General features: G+C 44.1%; 1 protein-coding gene across 1 annotated transcript in view; it reads left to right on the top strand.

Moving 5' to 3' along the window:
• The window catches only part of GABBR2 (gamma-aminobutyric acid type B receptor subunit 2), a 367,577-nt gene that overhangs the window by 219,789 nt on the left and 129,747 nt on the right, over positions 1 to 18,041 (top strand). The window contains exon 7 of the mRNA XM_052644771.1: positions 14,506 to 14,742. Coding sequence (XP_052500731.1) covers positions 14,506 to 14,742 — 237 coding nt within the window. The remainder of the gene's footprint in view (positions 1 to 14,505; positions 14,743 to 18,041) is intronic.

Raw genomic sequence — 18,041 nt, 5'->3', positions numbered from 1 at the left:
CACTAAGGATGTTCCTACTAGGGACAACTAACCCCTGGCCTGCTTTTATGATAGGGCTGTGAGAGAACAGGTAGCATGGTGTATGTAAAAGTATTTCCAAAGTATACTATTCTCTATCATTGAAAGCATTATCAAGAATCAGAAGGTGACAGCCCCAGTGATGATGGCAACATCCATCTCTCAGTTCTAACCACCAGCCAAAGTTTAGTACAGCAGGGCACGTGATTCTCTTCTGTCTCCTTTTATCTCAGATTTTTAAATCCTCCACCCACCTTCAATTTCACTTGAAGAATCAGTTTCCTAGTAAAGTAAATATATATATATATATATATATATATATATATGTATTTAGTTTTATCCATTATTTATTCTCAATCAGAGCCAATACTACAAGAATGATTTATTGATTTGTCCAAAAATGGCAAATCATTAGGACACATTTTATAAGCAGCTTTAAATCATGTGGCACCTGAAAGGGCCTGGAAAAACATTCTGGGTAGAAAATATTGAAAGAAGTATTTTCATGCTTGAGTCAGTGACCATATAAAGTTTGGGGACATGCTGAATAATGAGTAGAAACAACTCATTTTTATTTCAGTAAATGTTATTTTTAAAGGTGTTGAAGTTTGCAGTTTATTAGAAGATTCTTGGGTCCAGGGATACTCTATACTTTAATCTAAAAATAGTATAAAATTTGAGGAAAGTACAAAAACTAAGAAGAAATTTCCATGCAGGCAGACAATATAATAACTAAAATGAGAAACTTAAGGAAGACCAAAGATGAAAATGATTACACATGAGATCTGTGAAGCTAAGTGGGGATAAGGGCTATGAGATGCCCCAAGGGCCACAAATGTCATTCCAAGGAGCATGAATGCTACCTAGGCATGGATGTAGAAATGCACAGGAATGCATTTTGGGAAGGTCATTTTTTTTTTGCAGTGTTTTTTGGAATAAACATTTTGACTTTATAACATCTTCCAAAAAGCATTAGTTGCTCAGTCGTGTCCAACTCTTTGTGACCCCATGGACTATCTGCCACGCTCCTCTGTCCATGGAATTCTCCGGGCAAGAATACTAGAGTGGGTTGCCATACCCTTCTCCAGGGGATCTTTCCAACCAGGAACTGAACCCAGATATCCAGCATTGCAGGCAGATTCTTTACCATTTGAGCTACCTGGGAATCTTAACACCTCCCAAGTCACTGGCTTTCCTTTTTAATTTTAAATTTTTAAATTTAGGGCCAGTGAGGAGTCTGAGGCTTTCCAGGTGGCACTAGTGGTAAAGAACCCACCTGCCAATGCAGGAGACATAAGAGGGTTTGATCACTGGGTCGGGAAGATCCCGTGGAGGAGGGCATGGCAACCCACTCCAGTATTCTTGCCTGGAGAATCCCATGGACAGAGGAGCCTGGCAGGCTCTAGTCCATAGGGTTGCAGAAAGTCAGACACAACTGAAGCCACTTAGCACGCACAGACAAAAAGGTTCACCTCATCCCCATATCACTATACACATGAATGGGCATCTTGGAGCTACTCCTGGGGCTCTTCGCTTCACCGTACAATGTGGGTTACCCACTCCTGGGTCTCCCCAGATGGAGCAATGCCATCAGGAGCAGAGCCAGGCAGCCTTCCTGCTTGGTGCAGCTCTGAAATTCCAGGTGACCCAGTCCCTGTCCCACAGTCATTGAGGCAAGAGACAGCATTTCTTACAATCTTAAGGTTGAAAGATTAAGTTACGCAGGGAAATTTTCAGCCTTTTTGCCTCTGGGATTCTGGGTTTAGGGCTCTCCTGACAGGCTTCCCTGGTAGCTCAGTGGTAAATAATCTGCCTGCCAATGCAGGAGACTCCAGTTTGATCTCTGGATTGAGAAGCTCCCCTGGAGAAAGAAATGGCAACCCACTCCGGTATTCTTGCCTGGGAAGTCCCCAGCCTGGTGGGTTACAGTCCATGGAGTCGAAAATACATGACTTAGCGACTAAACAACAATGGGTCACGTAGACCAGCCTCCCATCACACTCTCAGATCCTTCCAGTAGCACAGGACTTAGAACTGATCCCCTAATTTTCCCCACTGGCCCCTCTGGGCCTCCACAGGTCCTGTTGGCAACCGTCATATCCCTGTAGGCATTCCTTGTCCCTCGTGGGCCCACCCCTCCAGTTGTAACTCATAGTTCCAGGGCCAGGTCTAAGGGCAGAATTTAAGGGGGTGCCAAGGACCTCAGTGGGAAAATCCATGATGAACAAAATATCAAAATGTTAAATAAAGACAGGATCCACAAGGCCACCATTAGGGTGAACTGATTTGAGCCACATAATTACAGAAACACATCTTGTCTTTATTTAAATTTTTGCTCACCGTGGATTTTTTTTGCATTAGTTTTGATTCTTTTTTTTTTTTTTTTTTAATCTTGATTACTGAGGTTTTGGGCTGCTTCTTCCTTTTGCTTCTGAAGGGAAGGGTTCACTCACCTCCCCTTGGCCCTTGCCCTGCACAGATTGTTTTTGCCAGGCCCCTTCCTGTGCTCAGCCCATTCTCTGTACTTGATCGTGTTGAATGCTCTCTCAACAGGGTGTGGGGCCCAGAGTTGATGAGGCATTGCTATTTGTGGTCTGACCACAAGCCAACTTCCCCAACCAACCCTCAAGACTATATGGCTCAAGAAAGTTCTAGAAAGTCATGAAATAGTTCTTGCATTTGGTTTTGTGGTATATGTGACTGCTGGGGACCTTGGTCAGCGTGGCACAGGCTGTTGGGTAAGTACCTGTATTCTGGGATCTGTCAGTATCCATAAAACAAGCAAACACTTATAGAACCAAGTCAGTGGACTCTTCCACCCTCACTGTTTACACACAGAAAAGCTGAGGAGCAGAAAGGGGAATAGCATACCCAGGATCCTTGTAGTGGGTTAAACAGGAACGGTGGCCCCTATAAGGATATGTCCGGTTCCTAACACTTAGAACTTGTGAACATGACCTTATTTGGGAAAAGAGTCTTCATGGATGTAATTAATTTAAGGATCTTGAGAAGAGATTATCCTAGACTACCTGCAGACGTGTGTGCTAAGTTGCTTCAGTCGTGTCCAACTCTGTGCAACTGCGTGGATTGTAGCCCTCGGGCTCCTCTGTCCATGGGATTCTCCAGGCAAGAGTACTAGCGTGGGTTGCCATTTCTCTCCAGGGGATCTTCCCAACCCAAGGATCAAACTTGCATCTCTTATATCTTCTGCACTGGCAGGAAGGTTCTTTACCACTAGCGCCACTACCTGAAAGTGAAAGTGAAGTTGCTCAGTCTTGTCCGACTCTTTGCAACCCCATGGACTGTAGCCCACCAGGCTCCTCCGTCCATGGGATTCTCCACACCAGAGTACTGGAGTGGGTTGCCATAATGACAAATATTCTTATAAAGAAAAGGCAGAGGAGGTTTGCTATTTGGAGATCATGTGAAGATGGAGCCAGAGATTGGAATTATAAGACAAGGAACTCCAAGGATTTCTGGCAGCCTCCAGAATCTAGAAGAAAGGCATGGAATGGATTCCCCTTGGAGCTTCCAGAGGGAACCAATGCTGCCAACACCTTAGTTTCAGTCTTCTGGCCTCTGTAACTGTGAGCCAATAAGTTTCTGTTTAAACCATCGAGTTTGTGGAAATTTGTTATGGCTACCCCAGGACACTGATAATGTCACCCAGCAGTTCAGGGACAGATCCAGGGACTGGAAACCAGGACTGCTAAGTTCCCACTCACTGCCCCTTCCCCTCTTCCATGCTTTTCCTCTCAACTTGGGACATGCCTAGGAGCAGAGCACATCCAAGTCGGCCCTTTTTGTGATGTCTTAGTGGGCCTGTTAGTAAGTGGCAGAACAGGACAGCGTAAGTCTAGTAATCAGGATTTAGTGCCAATCCTGGCATAGTCACCAACTAGTCTGCCACCTCAGCTAGATCCTCACTATCCCTGGGCCTCAGTTTCCTCAACTGAAAATGAGAGATTTGGACCATATAACTCCTAGCATCCTTCCACAGTAAAATTATCTGACTCTGTGTAGGTATGATACTGAGTTATTACAGTGAGCTGTGTGATATGGTTATAATGCTAAACTCTGGAACCCCCAGGAGAGAGGTGACCCATGATAAAGTCACAGAATCGGGTGGAATAGTGGGCCCTCCTGGAATGCATTCTCTGCAGTTCCCTCTTCCATACGCCTGTCTCCAGTGCCAAGCTGCCCCAGCTTGTTCATTGGCATCCAGGAGATTTCTGGGAGGAGGAATAACAAGGTCTCCATCCCCGGCACATTCATCAGTCCCTGCCAGTTGGAATTTCCAGCAACAGGACAAGTGCAGACCTTCGGGCTTCCCCAAGCACATTCAGAGCTCAGTTTTCCAGAACCTCCCATAAACAGCCTCTGGATACTTGCTTTGGCTCTCATGTCTCTTTCTCCTTGTTAAAGTTCCCCATCACCACTCTATTCCCCTAAAGTGACTCTGTTGACATTGGTGATTTCCAGTGTCAGCTTTCACTCTTCAATGTCCCATTGGGATTGTTTCCACTGTGAGTATTTATAATTTTGGTATAAAATTCCAGTGATGGCTTAGCCTCTCCAATAAGGACATTCTTCCTTGTTACCATTCTCCTGCTGAGATACACAGAGTTGGGCCAAGGCACCAGATGGAAGTGTTCACAGAACCCTGGAATCAGTGGGAACCTCAGAAGTAGCCCCAACCCTCCACCAAAGGCACAGGCTCTTTCTTTGGAAGACTTCTGTAATGTTTTCCAGCAAGAAACTTCTGTGACCACCCACGACTGTTTATCCAACACAGCAGAACAAAAGGAAACAGAAATCTAATGAGTCCTCAAATTAGAGCAATGACCTGGGGAAAGCTGCACGCATCTCTTTGTCACTGCCATGGGAGCTCCATAACAAAGAACCTGGGGCTTTCAGGAAGCTCTGGGCTCTAGAGAGGAGGATGAGAAGGTGCTATGGAAAAGTAGAGATGCTCCCCAGGGAGTCAAGCTTTATGATGCTGCTGCCTCTGCCCCCACCTTCCCCACAAAGCTCCTGTTACCGGCTGCTTCCTTAGATACTCACGTCCCTGGGAGATGGGCGGTGTGGCAAAGGAACATGGGCTCAGGAGGAACGGTGTGGTGTGGCAGATAGTTGTCCATACAACATCCATAGCCCTTCTTCCTCTTCAGTAGCATAACTCTGATTTTTAACTGGGTATGTTGCCACTCCTCTGAAAATATACATTTCCCAGCCTCCCATGTAGCTAGATAGAGCCAGGATTCTAAGTCTAACCAGTGAGATTTAAGTAGAAGTATTATACAAGACTTCTAAAAGTCTGCTTTAAGATGAGAGCTTACCCTTCTTCTTTCTTCTCCTCTGTATTGGTTGAAATATGGATGAGATGGCTGGAGTTATAGCAGCGATTTTGTATCAAGAGGTGACCTTGAGAAGGAAACTTTAGGATAGCGGGGCATAAAGATAAGAGCCTCAGTCTCTGGTTATACTGTGGAGTTGCTGTAGAAGCCCTGCACCACCTACCCATGGACAAGTTTTACTTGAGAGAGAAATAAACTATTTCATTTAAGTCACCGATAATTTTTGTCTGTTAGATTATGTAACTGAACCTAATCAACAGTGATACAGTGACATTGGGCAAGTCATTTGGCCTTTCTCAAATGGTTTCTGATTATGCTGGAGTAATATGTCTTTTACAGATTTAAAAGGATTACATGAAGTAATACAGAGGAAAATAGCTTGCTAAGTGCCAAGCACACAATAGGTGCTCAACAAACTGTAGTTCTCTTCCTTCATCAGTGCAGCAGCCTTGAGGTCAGGAGAAAGGAGTAATGAGCCAATTTATATGCACAAACCTTTTCTGGTTTGTTGTTGGAATTCTACTGATGGTATACACTGATTTAGGAAAAACTGATATCTTTGTAATATAGAGTCTTTCCATCCATTCAATTTCTCTCAGAAATCTTTTGTGTGGAACTTTTGCATGCTTTTTATTTGATTTATTGAAAGGCATTTGATGTATTTTAGTAAGTATATGTGCACAGTACTATTGGGTGCATCTTTAGGGTTGGAATTTCTGAGTCATAGAGGCATATGCTCAGCTATAATAGACACTGCCAAGCAGATTTCTAACATGGTTGTACCAAATAACACACCCACTGGGAGAGATTGTGAGTTTCATTTGGTTCACACACTCACCAACTTTTGGCATTGTTAGCTTTTCAATTTTAGCCAATCTAGTGGGTGAGTAGTGGCATCTCATTTTTATTTTAATTTGCATTTCTTTGATAAGTAATGAAGTTGTTTTCATATCGTTATTGGCCATTTTGATATTCTCTTTTATAAACTGACTATTCAAGTCTTTTGTCCATTTTTCTGCTTGGATTCTCTGCATGTTTCTCACTGATTTGTAAAAGTTCTTTTTGTATTCTGGGTATGAATTCTTAGACAGTTATATTTATTACTTACATCATCTGTATCTTATTTAAGCAACTTTGCCCACCCAAGCTCATGAAGATATTTTTCTATCTTGTCTTTGAGAAGTTTGTTTTACCTTTCACTTTTAGATACAGAAATCACGTGAAACTGATTTTATGTAACATCGGAGGTGGGCTTCTCTGGTGACTCAGACAGTAGAGAATTTGCCTGCAATGTAGGAGACCTGGGTTCGATCCCTGGTTTGGGAAGATCCCGTTGGAGAAGGGAAGGGCTACCCACTCCGGTATTCTTGGGGCTTCCCTAGTGGTTCAGACCTAGTGGTAAAGAATCTGTCTGCAATGCAGGAGAACCAGGTTCCATCCCTGGGTCAGGAAAATCCCGTGGAGAAGGGAGTGGCTGCCCAGTCCAGTATTCTTGCCCGGAGAATTCCATGGACAGAGGTGCCTGGCAGGCTACAGTGCATGGTGTCGCAGAGTCAGACACGACTGAAATGACTTAGCTTCGGTGTGTAGAGATCTATTTCTGGACTTTCTATTCTCTTCCACTGGTCTATTTGCCTATCCTTTAACCAATACCACACTGCCTTAATAATTGAAGTTTTTTAAGACCTGATGCCTGGTAATGTTAAGTCCCTCATCTTTGTTCTTCGAGAAGATTTTCTTGGATGTCCTTGAAACTGATGTCATGTTTCATTTAGATCTACTCATATATTTACACTTTTCATTACTTCTCATTCCTCCCTTCATTTCTGTTCTGTTTATGATCATTTTCTTTCTGCCTATAGAACTTCTTTTGGTCTTTCTTTTAAAGAAAGAAGACTTTTTTTTTGGTTTTGCTGGAGACACATTCTCTCAGTTTCTGATTGTCTAAAATTTTCTTTCACCTTTAATACTGAGAGATATATTAATTAGGTGTGGAATTCTAGGTGGTCTGTTATGTTCTTTTAGCACTTTCAGAGGTCATTTCATTGTCTTCTGGCATCCCTTGTTTCTGTTAAATCAGCCACCAGACTAATTGTTGCTCTTTTGAAGATAATGCATCCTTTTTTTGTTTCTCTAACTGCTTTTAAGATTTTATCTTTGCTTGACTCTTCAGCAGTTTTATATGCTGTGCTGAAGTACAGTTTTGTTTGGTTTTATCTTGGTTGGAGTTTAAGCATAATGGAACTTCATGAATCAGTGGATTGATATGTATTGGGGAAATTCTAGGAAAATATCCCTTAAATACTGCTTTTACCTTTTTAACCTTTTCTCAAATTTAGGACACCAGTCATACATGTGCTATACATTTTCAATACATTCCATATATCTCTTATGTTTATTGCTTACTTTCTGTCCTTTTTCCCTCCCTGTGCCTCAGGCTGAATATTTACTACTAACATTTCTTCAGTTCACTAACCTACTTTCTGCTGTGTCTAATATACTGTTTCATCCATCTATTGAGTTCTTAGTTTCATTTGTTGTATTAATATTTTAAAATTTTTAGAATTTTAATTTTATTCTTTTTTTTCTTTCTTTGCTCCCTGTTTTCTGGTGATATTCTGTATCTTTTGTCTATTTTCTTGAACATATAAACCTGCTACATTAAAGTCCAGGCCTAATAAATTCAAGATATGAAACACCCATAGATCTGCTCTGTTGCCTATTTTTCTTCTTTCCTTTCTTCCTTCCTTCTTTCCTTCTTTTTTTTTAAGATTTGATCCTATTAGCTAGTATACCTAGTAAGTTTAATTAATTGAATTCGATATGAAAAATGAAAGAAGCTACAGGTGGCATTATCTTTCTTCAAAGAAGATTTTTCTCTTTGAACAAACAGAACAGGGGCAGTTCACTTTATCCAGTCAAGAGCTGAGATGATTCCAGGCTTGGCTTTAGTTTTCATAATATCTGGTCTATTTTGGTCTGACTTTATTCCTATCTGTCCTTTAACATTCTAGACTAAAATCCTGGGATGTTTACTGGCCCTGGATTCCAACGTTTGTTCCTAATGTCCTGAGACTTTAAACATACCTGCTTGTGTTCTTATCCCCTTACCAGCACTTTTCACTTGGCGTCTCATCCTCCTTGTTTTATGCAGCTTGTGCTGTGCTTAGTCACTCAAGCATATCTGACTCTTTGTGACCCCGTGGACTGTAGCCCGCCAGACTCCTCCGTCCATGGGTATTCTCCAGGCAAGAATACTGGGGTGATCTGCCATGCCATCCTCCTTATGCAGCTTAGTTATCACCAAATATCACAGTGGCAGATGTCAGTGTGCATACTGGTATCCTGTGGTTCCTCTTCCTCTGAGACCTTGGCCCTATAAGCCTTGCCACCCTGATAACCCTGAACTATAGGTTTTTGTCTTCCCATCTCTGAGGGACTGATGAAAACACTGATCCATTGTTTTCTGTTCCTACAACTGGCCTTCCCACTTGCAGATCAACAAATGCCTCCAGGGGAAGCAGCAAAGAATGTTGGACTCTTCTCAAAACATTTCTTTTCCCTCCAGGATCTTGGTTCTTCAAGTCCTAGATGTCCTGGTCACTTTCTGATACCTTTGGATAGCCATATTTATATTTTATTCTGCTTTCCTTAATGTTCTTCATGGGAGCTTTAGTCTCATATAACCTCTTTCGTCATAGAGTGGATGTCTGAACTGAGACTGTTTTGCTTAAAAGGTGAAGAATATAGCACATTGAGGACAGGGTAAGCATGTCACTGACTTCAGCTCTTTGGGATATGTTATGGATAAGAGGAAGCAGACATGTTCTTTGCAGCTCCACAGAAAGACATAGCAAGCTACAGGGAGATAGGTATGAACTCTGTATCTGGAAGACTGATCTCATAGACATCAAGCATTCCTTAAGTGGAAGGCTCTCCCTGAAGACACAGTGACTTTCCCAGCACTGAAAGAGTCTGAGAAAGGGCTCAGAAAACAACTGGAAGCTGCTATTGAGAAAATCCAATAATCAGATTGTAATAGGGACATAATCAATGTTAACCAATTTATGTATTCTTGAAGTCTTAAAAGATCTTTTAAAATACAGTTGCCCAAGTTATCCCACAGACACAATAAAACAAAATGTAGGGCCCTGCATTCTCAACAGGCTCCTTGGGTGACCTATGAGCTAGAGTAAAAGAGCCCGTAGACCATGCCCTAGTGTACCTTCCAAAGGAGACTCTGGTTGTAACGTCCCGCAAAGGGTACTAGAGAGAAACTCTGCTGGTTTTGCCGCTCTGTTGGGTTGGGGGGTGGCAGTTGGAGATATAGAAGATGTTTCCCCCTTCTCCTCTCTTCTGTCCGTGAGACCTCCCTCTCCCAAGAAGCAGGACTCAGCTTGGTTCTGTTGGAATGGCGGACCCCTAACGTTTAGTCACAGTGTGGGATAGCAAATTTGTGTGGGCTAGCCTGGGAACCTAACCACTATTTATAACATAATTTCTGTATGAAAAGATGTTCCACGTTCCAACAACTGCCTCTCAAAAATATGTGGGGCACAACCTGTCAGTAATTGGGACTCTTCATATAAAACTTGTTTTCTCAGAAACTTTTAGCCTCTCAAGATAAACTTGACCTCAGAGCGTGAGTAATCAATCAGTTTTCAGCGTCTGCTTTACAGCGGAAGGCATTCTTCTGCCCTGAATAATCGGAGACCTGCTTTAAGAACAACTGTTAGCTTTTCTCAGACAATTGTGAGAGTGTCTCTTCCTGCTGTCATTGTTTTGCCCGAGGGAGATCGGCACCGGCTTCACCGGGGAACAGTGATGAATGGGCCCGGACATAGTGTGGCAGCAATGACTTCAGCGTGGTGCCCGCAAAGACAGTGAGAATGAGGTCACCTTTCAGGGCTAAGCTACCCGGGAGTCCCACTCCAAGGACTTTATCCACAGAAGTGAGGTAAACAGGCACATTGCCAGTGTTCTCCAACCTCCTTTTCCCTGGTTGATGAACAGTTTTATGAGATAGAAAAAGATAGGGATTTATAAGAGGTACACCTAAAAAATATACAGGGGCTTGTGTTGGCCCCAGTGTCAAATTGAATAAACTGTCAGATCTTGATCCCCTCTATTATCTACACACATGGAAATATTGCCAATAAACTATATCAAAGAAGTTTAAAAACTATACTCATTTACCTCCTGGTAAGGTAATACTGTGTTCGCCAAAGGTCTGACTCCCCCCACCCGCAACAACTTTAAGAATGTCATAGAAACCTTCAAGGATACCCCAGTGGCATATCCTGGATAGAGAAGAAGTCTTGAAACGTCATCTGAATGTACTCTTTAGGTTGAACAAACAGGACTCAAAGAGACCCCAGCCCTTGGATACCTTTGCCTGCATCAGAAAAAGCCTCGGAGAGGCAAAGTCTTGGAGAGGAGTTAAGAGGCCTCATTCCTTTGATGCTTAAGCAATTAATTAGATAATAGACATTCAGGTAAATTTTTGATACTTTAAAAATAGCCAATAGCTGAATTAATAGCCTGAAATATACCCAAATTTCTTTTTTATTTTTTCTTTTTCTTTTTTTTTGTGGCCACGCCGCGCATCTTGTAGGATTTCAGTTCCCCGAGCAGGGATTGAATCCAGGCCCTCTGCAGTGAAAACATGGAATCCCAACCCCTGGACTGCCAAGGAATTCCCCCAAATTACATTTTAAAATCAAGAAAAATATAGCCAAATAGAAAAATAACAAGGATATGTTGAAACAAAGCATTAAAAGTTGTGACTCTCACCATACCAATATGATATAAAGAGGAAACACACCTCAGAAGTGAAAGTTGTATGTCCAAAGAGATCACTCTTAATAGTTAACCAAAGAAATGCAAATTAAAATGAAAAGAGATGTACATTTTTTTCTTAACTTGAGAAACTGACAATGATTTTTAAAATTGAGGGACTTCCCTGGTGGCCCAGTGGTTAGACTCTGTACTTCCACTTCAGGGGCACAGGTTTGATCCCTGGTTGGAGAACCAAGATCCTGCATGCTGAGCAGCTTAAAAAAGAAAGAAAGAAATGCCTATTGTGGTCCAGGATGCAAGGAAATGGGCACTTTCATATAGAGTGGAATTTTAGCTTTTCACGTTTGGAGAGGATAATTTGGCCCTTTAGATGTGTGAATAGCATTTAAGGTTTTTATACCTTTTGCCTCAGCAATTATATATCTGGGAATTTCTTCTGAAAAAATAATTATCAGTGTGTGTTCAGAAAATTTAGATACAAGGATGCTTTTTTTGCAATCCTGTAATTGGGAAAAATTAGAAAAAAGCCTCAATGTCCAATAACTGGAAATTAGCTAAGGAAGTAAAAGTAGGCCATTCACACACTGGAGGGCTGTTATCCCCTATCGGCACAAGTGAAGTCTTGGGTCTTTAGGACATCCTGGGTGCGCAGTTGTTCCAGGTGGCCAGGTGAACAACCACCTGTACTATTACTAGCAGTGACTGGAGTTCTTGGGGCACCAACACATCCTGGACACAGGACTGATGCTGTGCGCTCTTCATCTCATGAAACTGTCACAGCCACCTAGACGGGAGGATGCAGAGACCTGTAGGAGACAGGACCCCAGCCCCAGGTCATGTTACCAAACCACTGAGCTGGAACTGGAGGGCAGGTAAGCCTGCTTTCAAATCCTGTGTTTTACCACTGTGCCAGGCTCCTGCCTGGATCACTCACCAGGAGGAGGCTTCTAGATCACCTGGTCCAACCTCTTCACTTTTCAGATGGAGAAACTGATGCTTAGAAAGGGTCTTTGTGGGCATTGTTTTGGGTTCTGTGATCAAGATAACACCCTTGACCCCTTGGAGCTTAATTCTTTGGGTAGATGCATTGCAGGAAGTAAAAGCTGCAATAAAGAAGATAAAACTAGTGGATAGAGATTGCCTGGCAGGAAGAGGTTGTGGAAAGGGTGGGTCAGGGAAGAATCCCTGAGAAATGACACATGTTGACGTTTGTGTGCCGAGAATATCAGGGAAGAGCTGGGGCAGAAGCTTCCTGGCAGAGGAGGCATCTACTGTAACAGCCCCAAGTGCAAACAAATTTGGTGTGAGTGAAGGAGACCCAACAGGTTCAGGGAAGAGAGGAAGCCTCATAATAGACTATCTCATGCTCCCTGATAAGAAGTGAGCAGACAAGGGATGCCTGTGGAGAGCCAGCCTCCAGGTGAAGGGGTGCAATTACCTATGAGAAGGGGCTTGAGGAGCTGGGCTGGGCTGGGGCTGGGCTGGAGACGGTGCTGTCTCCTCGAAGAACCCTTGGAATTGAAGAACTTCTGCCGGGTATTTTGACTGATGAACAGAACAGTGATGGCTGGACATGATGCATTTCCAAAGGAAATCATAAATAGATAAAACCTGAGCTATCCAATAGGAGCCAAAATGTTTTTGGTTTTTTTTTTTTTTAAGGTGGTGGATTTCTTGCTGGGATACCATTCACATTTGGTCAGGCAGATTCCTCATTTGGTTGTCTGGCTGCAGATTCCACATTTGGAGGGGCTTGGTTGTACCCAGGCTCTGCTAACGCCTTGAGCCAAGGGTGAGAGACTTGAGATCCAACCTCGGAGTAACCTGGTCTTCAATGGCTCAGCTTCACTACTCCGATACCAGAACTGGCCCCAAACAACTTGGGGTGGTTTTCAAAAGGCAGTTACGACTTCAAAATTCAAACATGTGAGAAGCAGCAAAGATAAAATGAGACCAGTCTAGCTATACACACAGAGACACACACAAACTCATGCTGTGTGACCTTGGCCAAGTCTCTAGACCTCTCTGTGTCTCCTGCTGCAGATTGAGACGGCATGTGTGACTGTCTCTACAGGGCCTTTTCTGGTATAAACTGACAATGAGTTCTGGTTTCTATGTTCGACTTGTCCCCAAGGAGGGTTTATCCAAAGACTAAGCCATGGGCTCTGATGACATTTCTGGCAGAGGAGTTCAGAAGTGATTTGAGAAAAGGCCCATGAAGAGCTGAGGGTAATGAGTTCCCCTGGAGCGGCATTCATTTGGATCTATAAGCCTCAGGGACTAGCGTAAAAAGGCAGTTTCATTAAATGTGGCCTCAATCAGAATGTTAATATTACCAATGAAATTATTTTATGAAATCCAGCTCAATGGGAGAAAAAAAATTTTTAATGTGAAGTTATTCGCAGACTCTGCTATGTTCTGGAAGATGAAAGGGAAGAGCACGATGTAGAGATCAGAAGGGACCTTACAACTGGACAACTAGGACCTGCCCGGGGCCCCATGCTCTAAGAGGACCTCACTCAAGTTCCACGGGGTTCAAAATCCACAAGGCCACAGGGACCTGCCCACCCGGAGCCTACACCCCTCCCAATCCTGGGCCATACCATGAATTCCCTGCCCAAATGCCTGGAGCCACATCCAGGATCCAAGGAGCCTCTTCAGGGAGGACTGAGCCTCTGCGTGGTCATGGGACTACTTATGCTAGAAGAAGGTGGACTGGCTTGACTGGCCTGTGGGATGCAGTCAAGTGGGAAGAGAAGGGGGTGGGCCCCGGAGCAAGGTTAGCTTCCCCTGTGCTTCTGTGTCCAGACTGAAGCTCTGAGGGGTCTCAGACTTCTGAATTCAAACCTGGCCTTCCAGCTTGTTAGGAAGGTTTATTTACCTTCCTTTAACCCATTATGACAAAAAGACAGAAAATATTTTATTCAACATTCTGTTTGTTGTCTATAACTTAGTATTTAGACATATGGTGTATGGGCCTCCACTGTTAACTGTAGCTCCAGGCCCAGCTAATGTCAGGAGGAGGCCTGCTTAGGATGCATTTTTCCTTCCACTGGTCTTGGCAGACAGCCAGGGTTCAGATACCAGCCCTGCCGCTCACTTGGTCCTAGGAAAGTTAGCTTTCCTGAGTCAATCTTCTCATCTGTAAATGGGGGCAATAATAGCCCCAGTGTACAAGGTTGTTGTGGGGGTTAGATGTGATAGTGCACATTAAGAGCCTAGCACTGTGCCTGGCTCATGATAAGCACTGGGGAGTGTCAGCTCTCAGCACCATTATGCTTTGTGTCCCGGCTGGCTGTAACTGGGTGTCCCTGGTCTCCTTGTTTTCCAGACGCCACAGCAGTATGAGAGAGAATACAACAACAAGCGATCGGGAGTAGGACCCAGCAAGTTCCACGGGTATGCCTACGACGGCATCTGGGTCATCGCCAAGACGCTCCAGAGGGCTATGGAGACACTGCATGCCAGCAGCCGGCACCAGCGGATCCAGGACTTCAACTACACGGACCACACGCTGGGCAAGATCATCCTCAATGCCATGAACGAGACCAACTTCTTCGGGGTCACGGTCAGTTCCAGGTCCCCGGGCTCTGCTTTCCTTAGTGCCTTTTGGTGACATACAGGGCAAGAGGCACTGTGTTACAGGCCCTCTGATATATGCTTCATTTTCTCGCTTGTTGAAATAACTTCCTGTGGGCTCTGTGATTGCAAGGCTGCTGAAACGGGCGTGGCCAGTAATGCTCTCTGATGTGCTGGGAAACTGCCTGTCTATAACTTGTGGATTAGAAGGCCATAGTGAGTTGACACAGAGCAGGTGGAATCCACCAGGCGGTGGGGTGGGGGTGAGTCATCCAAAGTCAGGTTCAAATCCTGGGCATTCACTTTCAAGTTATGGTCGTCAGACTACAGAGTTTTTTCAGCCCCCAAATGGAAATAATACCTACCTGGCAAGGCGGTCATAAACATTAGCTGTTACAAATTAAAAACTGCCCTAGCAGTTGGTTGAGCAAGCTGCTTGTTCTGAGTTTTAAGATTCTTGAAATAGCTGGCAAATGGGAATGATAATGGCCGTCTTGTACAGAAGTCAGGAAAATTGGCGATGATGAGAATCACTATTTCTTGAATGCTTGTGATGTGCTAGATGTGTGCTAAGCATTTATGTAGATTAGCTTGATGATGTATGCCCAGTGCTAGGCATATGTAGACACGGAGGAATGCTAGTGGTTGTTTAGTTAATAATTGTCTCCTGCATCTGTGTGCCATCCCTGGGAAGTAGGTGCTGTTACCACCCCAATAAAGCTGAGGAGCCTGGAGCTTGGAACATTTAAGTACCACAGCTAATCAGAGGTAGAGTTGGGATTTGAACCTGGGTCTAGCTCTTAAACGGAGAAGGCAATGGCACCCCACTCCAGTACTCTTGCCTGGAAAATCCCACGGACGGAGGAGCCTGGTAGGCTGCAGTCCATGGGGTCGCGAAGAGTCCGACACGACTGAGCGACTTCACTTTCACTTTTTACTTTCATGCATTGGAGAAGGAAATGACAACCCACTCCAGTGTTCTTGCCTGGAGAATCCCAGGGACGGGGGAGCCTGGTGGGCTGCCGTCTATGGGGTCGCACAGAGTCGGACATGACTGAAGCAACTTAGCAGCAGCAGCAGCAGCTAGCTCTTAAAAGCTGCATCACACTACCTTCTGGTCATGAACATAATTGGTAGTCATTTATGTCTCATGATGATATATTTGTCAAGGACTGTGCTCCCAGAAAACTAGGGATATTTGCCTAAAGATTAGTTTGAAATGGCTAAAGTGCTGCCCGTTGTTCTAATTTTAAAAGGCATTTAGAGAGTCCATCTGTCTTGGGCGTATATAAGATGAGCTGACTGGGCTATTTCTTACATGGTCATGTCCCTTTGCACATGCGCTCAGGCTTGGGTTTTCAGTCTGACAGGCCAGGACTTATGCAGTGTAGACTATGGTGTGGACTCCAAGGTAAGATGGACTCCTTGTCCTGAACTCTGTGGTCCAGATGCAGGGGTGAGACCTGGACTCAAATGACATTAAGAGGTTGAAAGTGCTCAGCACCATGGGAGAGACTGTGTGAGCCTGGGGGGATTTCTGTGACCTTTGATGAAGAAGTCATGGAAGACTTTGGAAGTGGAATCTTTTGGGTTGTGCCTTAGACCTGCAGACAGGGCCTGGCGGTCCAGCTGGATGGAGTGTGGTGAGGTGCATGTACTTTGTTGGGAATATTGAAAGAGAGGGTGGTGAGGCTGGGAAGGTGAGCTGAGATACAGCTTTGTAGGGAAAGCTAAGGAGGCTGGCCTTATCTTACAGGCCAACAATTTTCCAAGTGTGCCTTGACCAGCACCAGCATCTCCTGGGAGCTGGTTAGAAATGCAAATTCTTGAGCCTAACCCCAGACCCACTGGATCAGAATCTCAGGTTTGGGGCACAGCCAACTGTGGTTTACCAGACCCCCTAATGCACAGTAGAATTTAGAACCACTGCTCTGGGTATTGGGGAGCATTGAGGTTTGCTAAAAAGAAGGAGAGTTCCAAATTCCTAAATAGATCCCCTCTTGGCCTGAGACCTGGACATCTGCTCCCACAGCTCGGAAGTGAAGGCTCATGTTAGTTATCAGTAAATGTCATGTCTGCAGTGCATCCTGGACGCAGACTGAAAACTTTTAACAGCTTTCCTCAGCCCAGTGGTTTCAAAAAGTTCTTTTTTTTAATCCTCAGAACTTCTTGTTATCAGATTGTACGTGGTCCCTGGTGTGTAATATAAATTAAAGAAGAGATTCTCAGGTGAATGGAAGAAGAGCCCAAAGCCCTTCCAGATCAGCCCCTCCACATCCCACCTCACCTCTCCTGAGACCTCCCCCTCAGAAAGGCTCCACAGAGCACCAAACGCCTCAGAAGTCCTTTCTGTCCATGGAACAAATTCACAGATGAGCCTTACAGAAGGGTGGAATTCACCAGTGGTCCCACTAGTAGCATTGTGGCAAAGCTGTCTCAAAGTATGGGTCCACTTTTTCAGGCCATCTTGTCACACTTTGTTTCCCATTTAAGAGAATGAATTTGTAGTATCCCAAGTGGAAGGGCTGGATAGAGAGCTACAGAATCTAGGAAGCCTCTCCTAATCCTAAAATGCAGCATTTTGTCTAGATGCCTGATGTAGCTTAGGTGGAGATCATTTATAACTACTCCTAAATGCTGCCAAATAATACATGCTCCCTACTTGATGTGCAGTTAGATGAGGCTGCCTGAAAGGCTTTACACAGCTTGAAGATGAGTTTCTTTTTGATGGGACATTCCTTGACGCATATTTGTGCCTGGTTTCATTTGTGACTCATGATTCAGCGAGTGTCAGAACTGAAAGCGATCTTAGAGATCCTCAAATTCAACCCCCTCGGGTTGCAGATGAGTATCTGAGGTACAGATGGGGAGTTTCAAAGTCGCACAGAAAGAAGGTTCAATTTAGGCAGGACAGTAGCTCAGATGGGCCTGCCATCACCACACTGGTGCTGTCTCTCTCCTCTTTATACAAATCGTCCATTAGTTGAGAAAAAGATTGCAATAGTGAAACAGGTCTTCGGGTTCCCCCCCCCCATCCCCTTGGTCACATATTAATATGTGCTTGTCACTGGGCTCGAGACAGGTATCATTAAAATTGTCTTCGGATCAGAGAAAAAAGACCAATTTCTGACAAAATAAAAAGTGTCCCTGTGGTCCAAGGAGACCGCAGAAGGCCAAGTTCAGACATAAATAAAAAGTTGGAAAGGAAGGGAACAGGAGGTAGAAATAAATTGAAGCATTTTCTATTTGCTGAAGGGTTTTCATTATACAGCACACACGGTATCCATT

Source organism: Budorcas taxicolor, chromosome 8 (assembly GCF_023091745.1).
Source record: "Budorcas taxicolor isolate Tak-1 chromosome 8, Takin1.1, whole genome shotgun sequence".
Classification (NCBI taxonomy): Eukaryota; Metazoa; Chordata; class Mammalia; order Artiodactyla; family Bovidae; genus Budorcas; species Budorcas taxicolor.
This window is presented reverse-complemented; position numbering and strand designations above follow the sequence as displayed.